This window comes from Salmo salar, chromosome 01 (genome assembly GCF_965601325.2).
Source record: "Salmo salar chromosome 01, fSalSal1, whole genome shotgun sequence".
Lineage (NCBI taxonomy): Eukaryota > Metazoa > Chordata > Actinopteri > Salmoniformes > Salmonidae > Salmo > Salmo salar.
The window spans coordinates 80100455-80116985 of record NC_138291.1 but is presented as its reverse complement, the minus strand read 5'-3'; the positions used below and the strand labels follow the sequence as shown (position 1 = coordinate 80116985).

The 16531-nt window shown below is 41.5% G+C and overlaps 1 protein-coding gene across 1 annotated transcript in view; it reads right to left on the bottom strand.

Moving 5' to 3' along the window:
- LOC106612678 (uncharacterized) overlaps window positions 1-16531 on the bottom strand; it is a 20796-nt gene extending 4265 nt beyond the window's left edge. Inside the window, exons 1-18 of the mRNA XM_045722930.2 lie at window positions 16075-16531; window positions 14931-15043; window positions 13960-14081; window positions 11947-12340; window positions 11723-11800; window positions 11398-11493; window positions 11132-11185; window positions 6427-6480; window positions 6277-6330; window positions 6140-6193; window positions 5826-5879; window positions 5686-5739; window positions 5542-5595; window positions 3077-3130; window positions 2832-2876; window positions 2685-2738; window positions 2448-2501; window positions 2301-2354 (exon numbers count right to left, since the gene is read on the bottom strand). Of these exons, the coding sequence (XP_045578886.2) occupies window positions 2301-2354; window positions 2448-2501; window positions 2685-2738; window positions 2832-2876; window positions 3077-3130; window positions 5542-5595; window positions 5686-5739; window positions 5826-5879; window positions 6140-6193; window positions 6277-6330; window positions 6427-6480; window positions 11132-11185; window positions 11398-11493; window positions 11723-11800; window positions 11947-12340; window positions 13960-13964 (1212 nt within the window). The 5' untranslated portion in view covers window positions 13965-14081; window positions 14931-15043; window positions 16075-16531. The remainder of the gene's footprint in view (window positions 1-2300; window positions 2355-2447; window positions 2502-2684; window positions 2739-2831; window positions 2877-3076; window positions 3131-5541; window positions 5596-5685; window positions 5740-5825; window positions 5880-6139; window positions 6194-6276; window positions 6331-6426; window positions 6481-11131; window positions 11186-11397; window positions 11494-11722; window positions 11801-11946; window positions 12341-13959; window positions 14082-14930; window positions 15044-16074) is intronic.

Below are 16531 nucleotides of genomic sequence, written 5' to 3'. Positions count from 1 at the left end.
CTGTGTGTATGCATGTGTCTGTGCCTGTGTTTGTGTCTCTTCACAGTCCCTACTGTTGCATAAGGTGTATTTTTATCTGTTTTTTTTTATCTGATTCTACTGCTTGCATCAGTTACCTGATGTGGAATAGAGTTCCATGTAGTCATGGCTCTATGTAGAGCTGTGTGTCAGTAGTTCAAACAGACAGCTCTGTGCATTCAATACATCTCACAAATACAAGTAGTGATGAAGTCAATCTCTCCTCCACTTTGAGCCAGAAGAAATTGACATGCATATTACTAATGTTAGCTCTCTGTGTACATGCAAGGGCCAGCCGTGCTGCCCTGTTCTGAGACAATTGCAATTTTCCTAAGTCCCTCTTTGTGGCACCTGACCAATCGACTGAACAGTAGTCCATGTGCGACAAAACTAGGGCCTGTAGGACCTGCCTTGTTGATAGTGCTGTTAAGAAGGCAGAGCAGTCTTTATTATGAACAGACTTCTCCCCATCTCCGCTACTGTTGTTTTGACCATGACAGTTTACAATCCAGGGTTACTCCAAGCAGTTTAGTCACTTGCTCAATTTGCACATTATTCATTAAAAGATTTAGTTTAGGTTTTTGAGGCATTGTCCCAAATACCAAGCTTTTAGTTTTTTTTAAATATTTAGGACTAACTTATTCCTTGCAACCCATTCTGAAATTAACTGCAGCTCTTTGTTAAGTGTTCCAGTCATTTAAGTCGCTGTAGTAGCTGACGTGTATAGTGTTGAGAAATCCGCATACAATAACATACTGGCTTTACTCAAAGCTGCCGTGGGGAATTCCTGATTCTACCTGGATTATGTTGGAGAGGCTTCCATTAACAGGGTTCCCGAGTGGCACAGTGGTCTAAGGCACTGCATTTCAGTGCTAGAGGCACCACTACAGACCCTGGTTTGATTCCAGGCTGTACCACAACCGGTTGTGATTGGGAGTCCCATAGGGCGGAGCACAATTGGCCCAGCGTTGTCTCGGTTAGGGTTTGGCCAGGGTAAGCCGTCATTGTAAATAAGAATTTGTTCTTAACTGACTTGCCTAGTTAAATAAAGGTTAAATAAAATAAATGAAGAACACCCTCTGTGTTCTGTTAGACAGGTAACTCTTTATCCACAATATAGCAGGGGGTATAAAGGCCAAACACATGTGTTTTTCCAGCAGCAGACTATGATCGATAATGTCAAAAGCCAGACCCCACAATCTTTTTATCATCAATTTCTCTCAGCCAATAATCAGTCATTTATGTAAGTGCTGTGCTTGTTGAATGTCCTTCCCTATAAGCGTGCTGAAAGTCAATTTGTTTACTCTAAAATAGCATTCTATCTGGTCAAAGACTGTTTTTTCCAAAAGTTTACTAAGGGTTGGTAACAGGCTGATTGATCAGCTATTTGAGCCAGTAAAGGGGGCTTAGATAGTGGATTGACTTTTGCTTCCTTCCAGGCCTGAGGGCACACACCTTCTAGTAGGCTTGAATTGAGGATATGGAAAATAAGAGTGGCAATATCGTCTGCTATTAGCCTCAGTAATTTTCCATCCAAGCTGTCAGACCCCGGTGGTTTGTCTTTGTTGATAGACAACAATAATTTTTACACCTCTTCCACTTTCACTTTACGGAATTCAAAATGACATGCTTGTCTTTCATAATTTGGTCAGATATACTTGGATGTGTAGTGTCAGCGTTTGTTGGTGGCATGTCATGCCTAAGTTTGCTGATCTTGCCAATGAAAAAATCATTAAAGTAGTTGGCAATATCAGTGGGTTTTGTGATGAATGAGCCATCTGATTCAATGAATGATGGAGCTGAGTATGCCTTTTTAGCCAAAATTTCATTTAAGGTGCTCCAAAGTTTTTTACTGTCATTCTTTATATAATTTATCTTTGTTTCATAGTATAGTTTCTTCTTATTTTTATTCAGTTAAGTCACATGATTTCTCAATTTGCAGTATGTTTGCCAATTGGTTGTGCTGCCAGACTTATTTGCCATCCCTTTTGCCCATCCCTCTCAACCATACAATTTTTTAATTCCTCCTCAATCCACGGGGATTTAACCATTTTTACCGTCATTTTCTTAATGGGCTTATTAGTAGCTGGAATAAGCAATTCCATAAATGTGTCAGGTGCAGCATCTGGTTGCTCCTCATTACACACCACAGACCAGGGAATATTCTTTAAATCATCAACATAAGAATCACTACAAAACTTCTTGTATGACCTCTTATACACTATATTAGGCCCAGCCTTTGGAACTTTGGTGTGAAAGATGTGAAAGACGACTGTACTTACAGTTTGGCCTTGAGGCCCCATCTCCCCTGCTGGCCTCAGCACTCCTTTCTCCCCCTGTTTAGGGTAAAACCACACACCTTAATTAACATATATGAATCTAACTAATGAAAAATAAATTGTTTTTGTTTTATTGGCTAGTTCTGTTACCATTATTCCGAATTGGCCGTTTCTGCCCTCCGGGCCCTGTGGTCCTTGATAAGCCTTGAGAACGGATAGATAATAGAACAGATCAGATACAGACAATAGATATGGTGCACATTCCCCGGCTCATCATGTCTCATGAGGGGTATTCGACATGTTGCTGATGTCCTAAAAATACATGGTACACAAGGTCAAAGCATTCCTGTAAACAGCAACATGGATGATACAAGACTGTGAACCTACCTCTACTCCTATGTCACCATCTCTCCCAGGCAAACCGGGGTCTCCAATAATGCCCTGTAGAGATATGTTGTTATTGGTGTTACTAAAGGTTTGCCAAAGCTTGCTCATCTCTGAGATTAAACGTACATTTTAGTCGGAATAACTCACCTTTTGTCCAATGGTGCCATATCTTCCTTCTGCTCCTTGGGTACCCTGGTGTTGACAAACAAGTTGAATAATGAGACTGTTGGTATCACTGATATATGTCATTTTATTTGATATAGCAATATGTCCATTTCTAGTTCTACTGCATATGCTTGTAAATATATACTATTGTTGTTGGTGAATAATGTAAAGCGGAAGAACTGTTTGCATGTCTAGAAATGAGAGACGTGATGATGTGACATACGTACAGGTTGGCTCTTTTCCCCAGCAGCTCCGGTCTCTCCAGGATCACCTACAACACCCTGTCAAGACAGAACGTCAACGTCAAGACAAACCACATGTGGGATGAAAAAACAAAAAATGGACCAATGTAAAGCCTCTGTGGCTTCATTTATTCTGTTTATTTATTCTGTTTCACTGAAATGAGACAAACTTTACTTTCAATTCAAATAAAATGTTATTTGTCACATGCGCCGAACTCCAACGAGAGTAGACTTTACCAAGAAATGCTTACTTACGAGCCCTTCCCAGTGATGAGGGGGAAACAATGAAAAAGTAACATAAGTGGAATAAAATACACAATAATAAAGCTATATACAGGGAGGACCAGCACCAGATCATTGTGCAGGGGTACAAGGTATTTGAGATATGTACAGTGCATTCGGGAAAATATTCAGACCCTTTCCCTTTTCCACATTTTGTTAAGTTACAGCCTTAATCTAAAATGGATTAAATAAAACATGTCCTCATCAATCTACACACAATACCCCATAATGACAAAGCAAAAACAGGTTTGACGAAATTTTAGCATGTTTATAAAAAATTCAAAACATAAATACCTTATTTACATAACTATTCAGACCCTTTGCTTTGATACTCAAAATTGAGCTCTGGTGAATCCTGTTTCCATTGATCATCCTTGAAATGTTTCTACAACTTGATTGGAGTCCACCTGTGGTAAATTCAATTGATTGGACATGATTTGGAAAGGCACACATCTCTCTATTTAAGATCCCACAGCTGATCCCACAAGCCATGAGATCGATGGAATTGTCCGTAGAGCTCCGAGTGTCGAGGCACAGGTCTGGAGAAGGGTACCAAAAAATGTCTGCAGCATTAAAGATCCCCAAGAACACAGTGGCCTCCATCATTCTTATATTGAAGAAGTTTGGAACCACTAAGACTCTTCCTAGAGCTGGCTGCCCGGCCAAACTGAGGAATCGGGGGAGAAGGGCCTTGGTCAGGGAGTCAACCAAGAACCCAATGGTCACTCTGATAGAGCTCCAGAGTTCCTCTGTGGAGATGGGAGAACCTTCCAGAAGGACAACCATCTCTGCAGCACTCCATCAATCAGACCTTTATGGTAGAGTGGCCAGCCAGAAGCCACTCCTCAGTAAACGGCACATGACAGCCTGCTTGGAGTTTGCCAAAAAGACACGTAAAGGACTCTCAGACCATGAGAAACAAGATTCTCTGGTCTGATGAAACCAAGATTGAACTCTTTGGCCTGAATGCCAAGTGTCAAGTCTGGAGGAAACATGGTACCATCCTACAGTGAAGCATGGTGGTGGCAGCATCATGCTGTGGGGATGTTTTTCAGCGGCAGGGACTGGGAGACTAGTCAGGATTGAGGGAAAAATTAACGGAGCAAAGAACAGAGAGATCCTTGATTAAAACTTGCTCCAGAGCGCTCAGGACCTCAGACTGAAGCAAAGGTTCACCTTCCAACAGGACAACAACCCTAAGCACACAGCCAAGACAATGCAGGAGTGGCTTCGGGGACAAGTTTCTGAATGTCCTTGAGTGGCCCAGCCAGAGCCCGGACATGAACCCAATCGAACATCTCTGGAGAGACCTGAAAATAACTGTGCCGGGATGCTCCCCATCCAACCTGACAGAGCTTGAGAGGATCTGCAGGGAAGAGTGGGAGAAACTCCCCAAACACAGGTGTGCCAAGCTTGTAGCGTCATACCCAAGAAGACTTGAGGCTGTAATCACTGCCAAAGGTGCTTCAACAATGTACTGAGTAAAGGGTCTGAATACTTGTTTAAATGTGATGTTTCCTTTCTTTATTTTTTATACATTTGCAAAAATGTCTAAAAACCTGTTTTCGCATTGTTATTAAGGGGAATTATATGTAGATTGATGAGATAGAAAAAACAATGTCATACATTTTACAATAGGGCTGTAACATAACAAAATGTGGAAAAAGTCAAGGGGTCTAAATACTTTCTGAATGTACTGTATGGACATTTACACAATTTGTTCCTGTTTGTTGTGACTGGAGTTGTTTTAATGTCACTAAGGACTTCTTCATCTACAGTGGAATTTGATGGACAGTATTTCCAGTAAACATCCTCACTGCCTTGTTAACTAACCTACAGATAGTCCTCCCACTAGGAAATCACTAGGGCTAAAAGTCCTACCATTACTAACTCAATTTGTTGAGTCAAGACTATTCCCAAACCTGGCTAGAGGTTCTAATATTGTTTGTGCTGAATTTCTTTTTTGCCTGCGCTACATACAAATATATCATTGACTAGTAAAGGCCCCTACTTTTGTGTAGAAAAATATTTTCCATCATTATTATTATTCGAAATTTTAAATAAAAAAGTATTATTATCTGATTTTTCAGGGGGTGCTGCAGCACCCCTACTTCCCGCAGCTATGATTATCATAACAAGTGGGGTTGACTGTGTGGCCCCCAACATACCTGCGCTCCCTGTGCCCCAACCGGTCCTTCAACACCGGAGGGCCCTTCTTCTCCCTACAAACAAGCATACAAGCATACAATGTTATTGAAAATTAAATAATTCGTAGGAGAGAACATGGAGAAATAAGAGTAAATGATATTCACTTTCACTCCAGTATATCCTGGAATTCCTTCATATCCAAGTGGACCTGGATCTCCCTTCAAGAAGACAAACAAGTTAGTCAATGATGATAAAACCAATGACAATACTGCAATATGTGTCTCTCATCTTTAGAAAAACGTACAGTTCCTCCTTGTTCTCCGGTCTCACCCAGCTCTCCAAGTGACCCCCGAGTTCCCTGTAATCATCAAAACACCCATATGAGACCCTCTTAATCTTCTATTACATAGTACAAGCACGACACTCAGGAAAACAACACACTCATTAAAAGTAGCAACTTTGTTACTTTTCAAAATGACTACATATGCTCGGAGCCATAATTATTATATACTGTATATATGACTCTGCAATCTGCATATGCTGAGTTGGCAGGCCAAATGGAAGCCTAGGGGATTTGAAGAGACCCCATGCTCCATGACGAACCACAACACAACCTACCTTGAAGCTCCCGGTGCCTTGTAATCCCTTCAGACCTTTGGGACCTCTTTCACCCTGAAACACAGCAGCTCTAATCTGTACTGTGACACCACTAACCAGCTGAAGAGATTATGGAAATGTGTTTGATGGTGGATTACATAAAGGCCATGAAGTCCTCTCATCCCCTTATTTCCTTTGATTCCTTCAATGCCCTGAGGGAGACAGGTTGTTGTTATACACATTTTATGAATTTGTTTAAACACAAACAAACATTGAAACAAAGGTGTTGACCTCTGAGGGTGTCTTACCTTAGGGCCTGGCTCCCCAACATGGCAATAGTCACCTGTCTGTCCCATACCTCCCTGCAGCAGAATTATTTTTTTAAATTAGTTACAAAGCAGACTAGGGGAAGAAAGACAATGTGAGCTGTATAGCAAGCTGGTGGAAAACCAGATTATGCTAGATATACACTACCAGACCAAAAGTATGTGGACACCGACTTGTCGAACATCTCATTCCAAAATTATAGGCATTAATATGGAGTTGGTCTAACCTTTGTTGCTATAAAAGCCTCCACTATATGTTGTAACATGGCTGCAGGGACTTGCTTCCATTCAGCCACAAGAGCATTAGTGAGGTCGGGCACTGATGTTGAGCGATAAGGCCTGGCTCGCAGTCGGTGTTCCAATTCATCCCAAAGGTGTTTGATGGGGTTGAGGTCAGGGCTCTGTGCAGGCCAGTCAAGTTCTTCCACACCGATCTCAACAAACTATTTCTGTATGGAACTCACTTTGTGTACGGGGACATTGTCATGCAGAAACAGGAAAGGGCCTTCCCCAAACTGTTGCCACAAAGTTGGAAGCACAGAATCATTTAGAATGGGATTGTATGCTGTAGCTTATAAGATTCCCCTTCACTGGAACTAAGGGGCCTAGCCCGAACGATGAAAAACAGCTCCAGTCCATTATTCCTCCTCCACCAAACTTTATAGTTGGCACTATGCATTGAGGCAGGTAGCATTGTCCTGGCATCCGCCAAACCCAGATTGATGAAGCGTGATTCATCACTCCAGAGAACGAGTTACCACTGTTCCAGAGTCCAATGGCGGCGCGCATTACACCACTCTAGCCGACGTTTGGCATTGCGCATGGTGATCTTAGGCTTGTGTGCGGCTGCTCGACCATGGAAACCCATTTCATGAAGCTCCCAACGAACAGTTCTTGTGCTGACTTTGCTGCCTGAGGCAGTTTGGAACTCTGTAGTGAGTGTTGCAACCGAGGACAGTTGATTTTTCAGCACTCGGCGGTCCCAATCTGTGAGTTTGTGTGGCCTACTGTACCTCAGACAAAAAATTGTAGACCTCCACAAGTCTGGTTGATTCTTGGGAGCAATTTCCAGACACATGAAGGTACCACGCTTATCTGTACAAACAATAGTACACAAGTATAAACACCATGGGACCACGCAGCCGTCATACCGCTCAGGAAGGAGACGCCTTCTGTCTTAGAGATGAACGTACTTTGGTGCGGAAAGTGCAAATCAATCCTAGAACAACAGCAAAGGACCTTGTGAAGATGATGGAGGAAACAGGTACAAAAGTATCTATATCCACAGTAAAACGAGTCCTATATCGACATAACCTGAAAGGCCGCTCAGCAAGGAAGAAGCCACGGTTTGCAACTGCACATGGGGACAAAGATTGTACTTTTTGGAGAAATGTCCTCTGGTCTGATGAAACAAAAATAGAACTGTTTGGCCATAATGACCATTATGTTTGGAGGAAAAAGGGGGAGGCTTGCAAGCCTAAGAACACCATCCCAACCGTGAAGCATGGGGGTGGCAGTATCATGTTGTGGGGGTGCTTTGCTGCAGGAGGGACTGGTGCACTTCACAAAATAGATGACATCATGAGAAAGGAAAATTATGTGGATATATTGAAGCAACATCTCAAGACATCAGTCAGGAAGTTAAAGCTTGGTTGCAAATGGGTCTTCCAAATGGACAATGACCCCAAGCATACTTCCAAAGTTGTAGCAAAATGGCTTAAGGACAACAAAGTCAAGGTATTGGAGTGGCCATCACAATGCCCTGACCTCAATCCTACAGAAAATTTGAACTGAAAAAGCGTGTGCGAGCAAGGAGGCCTACAAACCTAATTCAGTTACACCAGCTCTGTCAGGAGGAATGGGCCAAAATTTACCCAACTTATTGTGGGAAGCTTGTGGAAGGCTAACAAATACCAATTGAGTGTATGTAAACTTCTGACCCACTGAGAATGTGATGAAAGAAATAAAAGCAGAAATAAATAATTCTCTCTACTATTATTCTGACATTTCACATTCTTAAAATAAAGTGGTGATCCTAACTGACCTAAGACAGGACATTTTTACTAGGATTACATGTAAGGAATTGTGAAAAGCTGAGTTTAAATGTATTTGGCTAAGGTGTATGTAAACTTCCGACTTCAACTGTAATTCTAGTGAAATTTGCACTTGCGTCATGCAGAACACACAAGCTCACCTCAGGGACTTTCCTATTTTTCTGTTTTGCACAGTGTTCATGCAGAACCCCGCTTAGGCATGCAAAATCGTATGACTGAACTTACAGTAATTAAATGTGAAATAATAAATGATGTCATGAGTGAACTACTGTAGAGCAGTGTATCACAGCCATCCATGGTGACTGTTATACAGTAGTCTTGGCCAGTGGAATGTGGCTCTGACTGATTGTATAAGACAGACCAGACATCGGAGCAACACACTGGAGTTTCCCAATCTGTCAAGCGTGTGGGCATGACAGTAAGTTATATGCATTTCATTGTGGCCTTTGAATGGAATATACAATATCAATCCAAACACTTGAAGCTATCATAATAACCATAACATTTCCTTGGAGGAGTTAGATGTTTACAGAAGGATGAAATCTGAACTCGGGCTATTAGGGGTTCCTAGTAGTACATGATGACTATAATGATGTGTTAAATATTTCCTTTAGACCAAAGATCTAAGTAGTGCAAGACATGCTGACCCCTGAAACATGGAGTTAGAGTTAACACAGTGTAGACCACAATTTATGACCCGAGGAAAGATGTGTCATAGCTAAGGGAAAATTGAACAACTTATTCTGTAAGTGTTTCCACACAGATGCCCATATCCTCACTCATATAAGACACTGTTTGGCCTTTGAATTGGGGTTATTCTACTTGGTCAACCAACACCTTTGATCAAGACCAACAGTCCTCTATTCCATGGCACCAGTTTATTAACCATCTCACTTCAGACCACGCCATGTACAGTCAGCTGCTAAGAGGCTAACCTTGGAGACGCTAAACGCTTTATCCAGAAGCATGACCGTGAACTTTACAACTTTACTAATGGAAGGACCACCCACCCACCGGGATGGTCAGTTCATATATTGGAGCCAGGGAATGCCCTCCTTAGATGTCAGCGGGGGTGGCTATAAACATCGTCATGCTCTGTGACTTACATATTGGCAGGGCATGAGGGTTCCACTGAGTCACAGAAGACAGATGTTGGCCCCCAACTGAGCTCCAGAAACAGTATGTCCCCCTCATCCGCCTGTCTTTGAGTGAGTACCCAGCGTAGTTGTGTCTGTCTGTCTGTGGTTGTGTGTGTGTCTGTGTGCGTGCGTGCGTGCGTGCGTGCGTGCGTGCGTGCGTGCGTGCGTGCGTGCGTGCGTGCGTGCGTGGGTGCGTGCGTGCGTGCGTGCGTGCGTGCGTGCGTGCGTGCGTGCGTGCGTGCGTGTGTGTGTGTGTGTGTGTAATATGTGGAATATATGGGCCATTTTCGCCCAGAGTCTCTCCAGACTAAAGGGCATGTTAAATGCCAAGCCAACAACTTGTCCTCTGTCTTTGAAGACCCACTGCCAGCCTTGCACACTATTGGGCACATGTTCTCGGTTCTCTGGGTTGGGTTTAAAAGACATTAAGCATTTTAACTCCAGCATACCACTGAGTACTGGAGCTTCATCAAAGAGGTAAAGAGATAAATTAGTCATAACTCAGTCTCAATGGAAATAATCATGTCTACTGCCTAAAGCATACAAGCAGGATTATGTTTGCATAGTCAAACATGTAATTGAATCCTGATGCAATGAGTATGCCATGTCCTTTAATTAAACTGCTTAATAAACATTTTGTCCTCTGCTCTGCGCTGGATGGCTCTCTATTGTACTTTAAGAGGTTCTGTTCTCAACTCTCTCCAGTCCTCTGACAATGACAAAGCATTCTTCCTGAGTGCTAAGTAAATGAAGGGCAGTCGTATGATGTTGATGACTACGATGACTACGATTAAAACAATTATGATACAATGATTAATATGTATGAAACATAGCAACCTACCGTAGCAAGTAAAACGACATTCATTATTAGGCATTTGCAACAATGTTATGCAACTGTCTGCTTTTGCTGTGCGTGGAATTCAACACAATCAGATTCAATCTATTAAGTGTTCTATTATTAAGCATCTCCTAATGTTAAAATGAAACCAGACAGTTTACGATCCTTTGCCATGTTGATCTAAACCATTTCCCTTCCAATGCAGATAAGCCTGGTATTGAAATATGGATCTTCCAGCACTCTGCCCTTCTATTATCACTTCACATCCATTCTCATGCGGTGCTCCCCAGGGACAGATGCATACGGCCTTCAGTAGTCCCAACGTGAGTGGGGGCCCAGTGTTTACCATTTCTAGGCGTCCCTGCTTCTGCTCCATCATACCATTTCTCAGTTATGCTTCCATTGCCCTTTTCCACAACTTCACTGCTGTCGAGCAAGCAGGGGATGTTCTATTTAATTAACTGTAGAAACCTCCTCAGTCAATCCGGGGCCTACAGCCCAACATCTAATGTCTGCATACTGTAAAATCTACAAAGACCAACAGAGAGCATACATTCTTAGTGACAATTACCACTCATTATTCTAAGTTATTGACCCTCACCAAAACAGCTCAACTCAACACCGTAGTGAGAACTATAATGAGAAAATGTCCTTACCCAGTTGCCTAGTCTTCCTGGCTCTCCTGTGTTGCCTGGGCGACCTCTGTGACCCTGCAGATGGAGAAATACAGTGGTAGTAGTTACCATTAGCCTGGACCACGAGCAAGCCAAGTTGGTCTCATCCTGTATGTGCTGTAAGCAACTCTTTTACCTATCATTGCCAATGAACGAACACAGAGACTGGCCCGCCAGGCTGATGGCTCTCAGCTCATGATTCAAAGCAGTGGTGCTGTAATGGGAACTGTAATGAGCCTAGTAGTCACCTTTGTTCCTGGGGGCCCCTGGTTGCCAGGCTGTCCGGGCATACACGTACAGGTGGCCCTTCCTGCTGTCAGTCCAATTTCAGCATACCCTCCACACTGAATAGAATAGAACTTGATTAGTCAATCTGTAGGGACAGAACTAATTCTTATGATTGGTTCCCTACTCCCTAGAGACACCACACAAACACACAGCACACATTTGGGAGGAGCACGTAGTCACTTCTATGGGAGACAATGAGAGTACAGGCTAGATTAAAAGACATACTGTCCTGTACGTATCTCTCAGTGAGGAACATGAACCCGCTGACAGTCGCATCCAACTCACCACACTGGAGAGCTCACAGCAGTCCTCTGAGTAGGCCTTCTCTGGATCACAGGACACATCCATCTGCTGGAGGTCTACCTACAGTACCAGGACACGAGATATTATGTTCAGTGTGCTTTCATATGAACACTTAATTGACTGTGCTGCCTTCATCAATGTTGACTACAATTGCAAAATACTGTAGGCAACCCAGCATGATTTGGTCTGAACAGCACAGAACTTACTGAGGCGGAGCGGTCTCTCACAGCCCTCTTTACAATGGAGGTGTAACCTTGGTGGATGATGGGTCTGGGATTGTCGATGGGCTCCACGCTCACCTCCTCGCAATCCACCAGCAACTTGACCTTATCGCCCTTGACCTGCAGCGCCAGCTTGTGCCACTCGCCGTCGAACAGCTTTTCCACCCGGTGGAATGTGCGCAGCATCTGGGTGCCACGGGGGCTGGTGTAGAAGAAGTCCAGAGATCGTGTGTCGCCCTGAAAACGGAGGCCCACCTGTTCACGTCCATCAGTGTCGCTGACCTGCCACAAGTTCCAGGACCTCTTGGCGGCGTCCTTCGTCACCTTAAATGTGGCAATGATGGAGTAGTCGGAGGGCAGGCCGTCGGGGTACACATCACTGTGGCACGACAATCATGGGGTATTAGGAGACATGTAGAACAAGCACTTGCATTTGTAGTACAATTGTATTTAGAATAAAATGATCAAATACCTTTGAAACAACACAATCGGTGTTGCACGGACTTTTAACATTTGATAGCTTTTCCCACTGCTTTTAAACCCCTGCTTTTGGTTTCAAAACCACCCTCGTTGGAAACTAGTTGGAAACTCTGAAACTGAAACTTAATCTACCATTAATGTTTTCAATCACAGCAGGCCTGTTGCACAACCTAATTGTATACACTCTCTTCTCTCCCTCTGTGGCTTCCTGTCAAGACAAATCACTCCTGTTGCCTTTTGATGCCGTACTTTGACATTTTACATCATTCTTTGTTTCCATGATTTGTATTTAATTTATAGTAACACACTTCTGCTACTCAATATAAACATATCTTAGTTGTCAGGCATTGAAGATTTTAAATTTTTATAAAAGAAAATGTAAGGGAGTACATCAGATTTAATATTGCAGATAGATTGTGGCTTCCATCAATGTAATTGTCTGTATCACTTCCAATCCCCCATATATTTTGGGGGGAAAATATACATCTACAGGCATACACATACATACAAGCATTGAACGTTCATTGAGGACAGCTTTGCTGGCCACAACATACAGAGGGAAAAGACCCAACAAAAAGATTAACTACTGATGTTCAATGCCTCCCATCAATGAGTCGACAGACAGCATGAATCTGTGTGTAGCCTATCTGAGGATGGCTGGGGAAAACCCTCCCCTATTCCAATTTAACAATGATGTCTTCATTTCCAAAGGAAACCCTGGATGATAGGCTGATACACTATAACTACTCATAATGCATTTTGACCAACAACACATCATTATGCTAATCAACAAACGAGTAAATTACTGGAATGAAATTCCAGTGGTGTTCCACCAACTGTCCATTGGCGAACATCAAGTGATGAAGCAAAGGCACATTTGTAGGTTTCCGTGCAGGAGAGGAAATCAAATCTGTTGTTTGGAAGTGATAATTACACTGAGTGGAAAAACCGTGGAAACCCCATTGGCAAAGGAGCAGAGAATAAACATAGCTCATACAATACACGTCGCATTAATCTTTCATTTTGGTGCATGGTCCTAGCACATGTTGACTAGCTCACATGGGAGGAAAGTAGGAAACCTTAAGATAAACATAATTATTCACCGTCAGTGAGGAGGAATGACAACGTTTGGGCGCTGGGTCTCGTTCAGGAGGATGCAACATACTGGAAATACTACAAATAAAGCTAATATGATGACTTTTTCTACATGTCAGTAAGGCATGTCGATTCTATAACATGTTTCTAAAGTTGGAACAATGTTGTGCCCTACCCTTACACTTTGGTTGATTACTTTTATCTGTACTTTTGTGCCTTTTCAATTATGTAATTATTTTAACTATGTGTGTTAAGTTTGTATATCAGGAAAATTCTACTCGGGACCACTTTGGAAATAAGTGTTTTCCTGTGTTATCCTCTGAGAATCAACTGTACATCTTGACATTTATTTATTTGAAACCTCACAATCAAATTCCAATCTATTCTAATCAGTTTGGCCTCAAATGTGCATGCAGACAGTACCTCATTGTTTTGCGTAGGTGGATGGCAGGGTTCACGGTAGGCCACTGAATCAGGTTCAGATCCGTCTACTTTCCTCACCCCTCTGGACTTAGATACACGGAACTCCTCTAGCATGTCATAACCTCAGAGTAAAAACATGCAGCTCAGTTTTTCACCAAGGTCATGTTCATAGTGTTGAAGGGTTAAAGTAAGGCAGTGAATGACGAGGATCTGGATGCATTTTTAGACATAAAACACATCATTTGAAAAAGTCACAAAGTAGATTGAACAGTGAAGTGGCAGAGGGCATGTGGAAGGACTGGACAGGTGAATAAATCAAAAAGTGATTTATCGCAAAATATGATCAATGAAACAATGATTATTGGTATTCATGTTACTGGTATTCAACAGCATCAAACTTTTTCAATGTAATGTTTTGTGAAATAGTTATTTGTTCAATCCGTGTTGATTTGCAGTAACTTAAAGAACAGTACACTTGATTACACACTACAAAATGTCATTACACTTGGCACAACATTAATTCAGTTGACTCTCATGACTCTCATTCCCACAGTTGAAGGGTGTCATATTTCCTAATTCTATGGGTGTCATTTCATTCAGAAAATGGGAAGTCCGGATGTTTTCGACCTCACAGTGACGTCAGTTGGGGTTAGTAGTGATACATTCTGTTAAGCCAAAATCCCATACTGACTGCAGGAACTACTCAAGAGGGGAAGGATGTGTGCTCTTCTGAGAGGATTATGGTTTTATGTACCAGTGCTGCCACTTGCTGGTCATACAGAAATAGAGGATCAAATTATATTGCATTGCACGGAACACTGTTCATAAATTTCCACGCCAACCAACTTTGCTAATATTGGAAAGAAAGAATACAGACAGTCTTGAGAAAAGCTGAAAATCAATCAAGCAGTATTATTATACCCTCAATAAACAGCAAAAGGAAGAAAAAAATGTCATTTTATGGTACTTACTTGGTAATTCCTGGCATTTGGTCATTCCAAAGAAAGCTAGAAGTACTGGGAAAACCAGCATTTCTTTGAAGGCTTGCATTTTCTAAATGTGATGTGCCAGGGATTATAAACACCTGCAAAAGTAAAATAAGCAAAGCTCTAAGATCAGGGAAATCTCACTTAAATGTTAGCCATTTCCCCTGATTATCTATAGTGAGGAACAGTGTACTGTTTTACTAAATTGGTAGGATTAGGTCTATTGTAATCAAATGCAAATAATAAATACTCAACAAGAAAATAACATTACCCTACTACATTAATAATAGAAATAACAGCATTCTAGAAGAAATGTTGATTACACATGAACACAAAAATATAATGTCAGACATATATTTTACAGGTTTATGTAAGTCTATAAATCAGCATCAAATAATCTATAAAAATTATGTACTTTTCCTTCTGGAATTAAATTATGTCCGATAATAATATTAAATCAAGTCCAATCAGGCAATTGGTCAGAAAAGTGCCAATAATAACTTGGTCACAGCTAACCATACCGAAGGAGTCACATAATCTTTCATGAACCGTGAAAAAATATATCAACTTCACTATGTGAAAAGAAGATTATCCCAACAAATCAAAGCACACAATATCAAATAATGTTCACATATGCTCAAATCTCAACCATTGAATAGAATTGAGATATTTCATTTAGTCAAAAAAGTAGGCAGAAGTTAATTTGATTCTTTGACATTTTGTTCCCATAAAACACTATTCATTATCCAGATCCAAAACCGCTACAGTAGAATCTACTTTACTGAATTGATGGAGCTATTATCTTAGTCTACTCTTAAATCAGACAAATTACACTTTTTTTCGTACTTTTTCCGTATATATATATATATATATATATATACAAAATTGGGGATAAAAATAAATAATAATATATATATATATATATATATATATATATATTATTATTTATTTTTATCCCCAATTTTGTGATATCCAATTTTAATTAGATGCCAGTAATATTTGTCCACAATAAATCGATGGCCAATTGTTTCCAGCACACACAACAGACACCATCATATTTCAATTAAATAATAATAAAATCGAAACATACCTATATATGAATGTAGACAATATTGTAAAGATCACTCACATATTCCTGAAAAAGAGGCCCCGATGTGGACTGCTTTCGGTTCCTTTACAGTTCCCGCAGTGAGGATATAACCAATTTTAAAGTGGCATCCCTAGGCCAAACCATGCCTTAAACCATTCAGAAAGATAGTGGCTGGTCTCAGGAAGACCTGACCCTTCTTTGCACTCCACTCTACCTTCGGTCCCCAGGGGATCTGATCTCTCCCACAGGCCTGTCTCCTCTGCTGAAACACACTGGTTGTCCTGAGAACGCTCAGGACGTTAGGAGCACAAGCAAAATCTATATCTTTCAACGCATTATTGATTGGGATGGCATAAAATAGACTGAAATGAATTTGCAAGGAGCATGGTCGCCTGTCCTTTCCTACACCTGTCATCTCCTCTGAAGCCTCCCTAATCATTATTCAGCAATAAATATGTACATTTTTCTTTGCATATTAACTTGCCACAGTTCATAT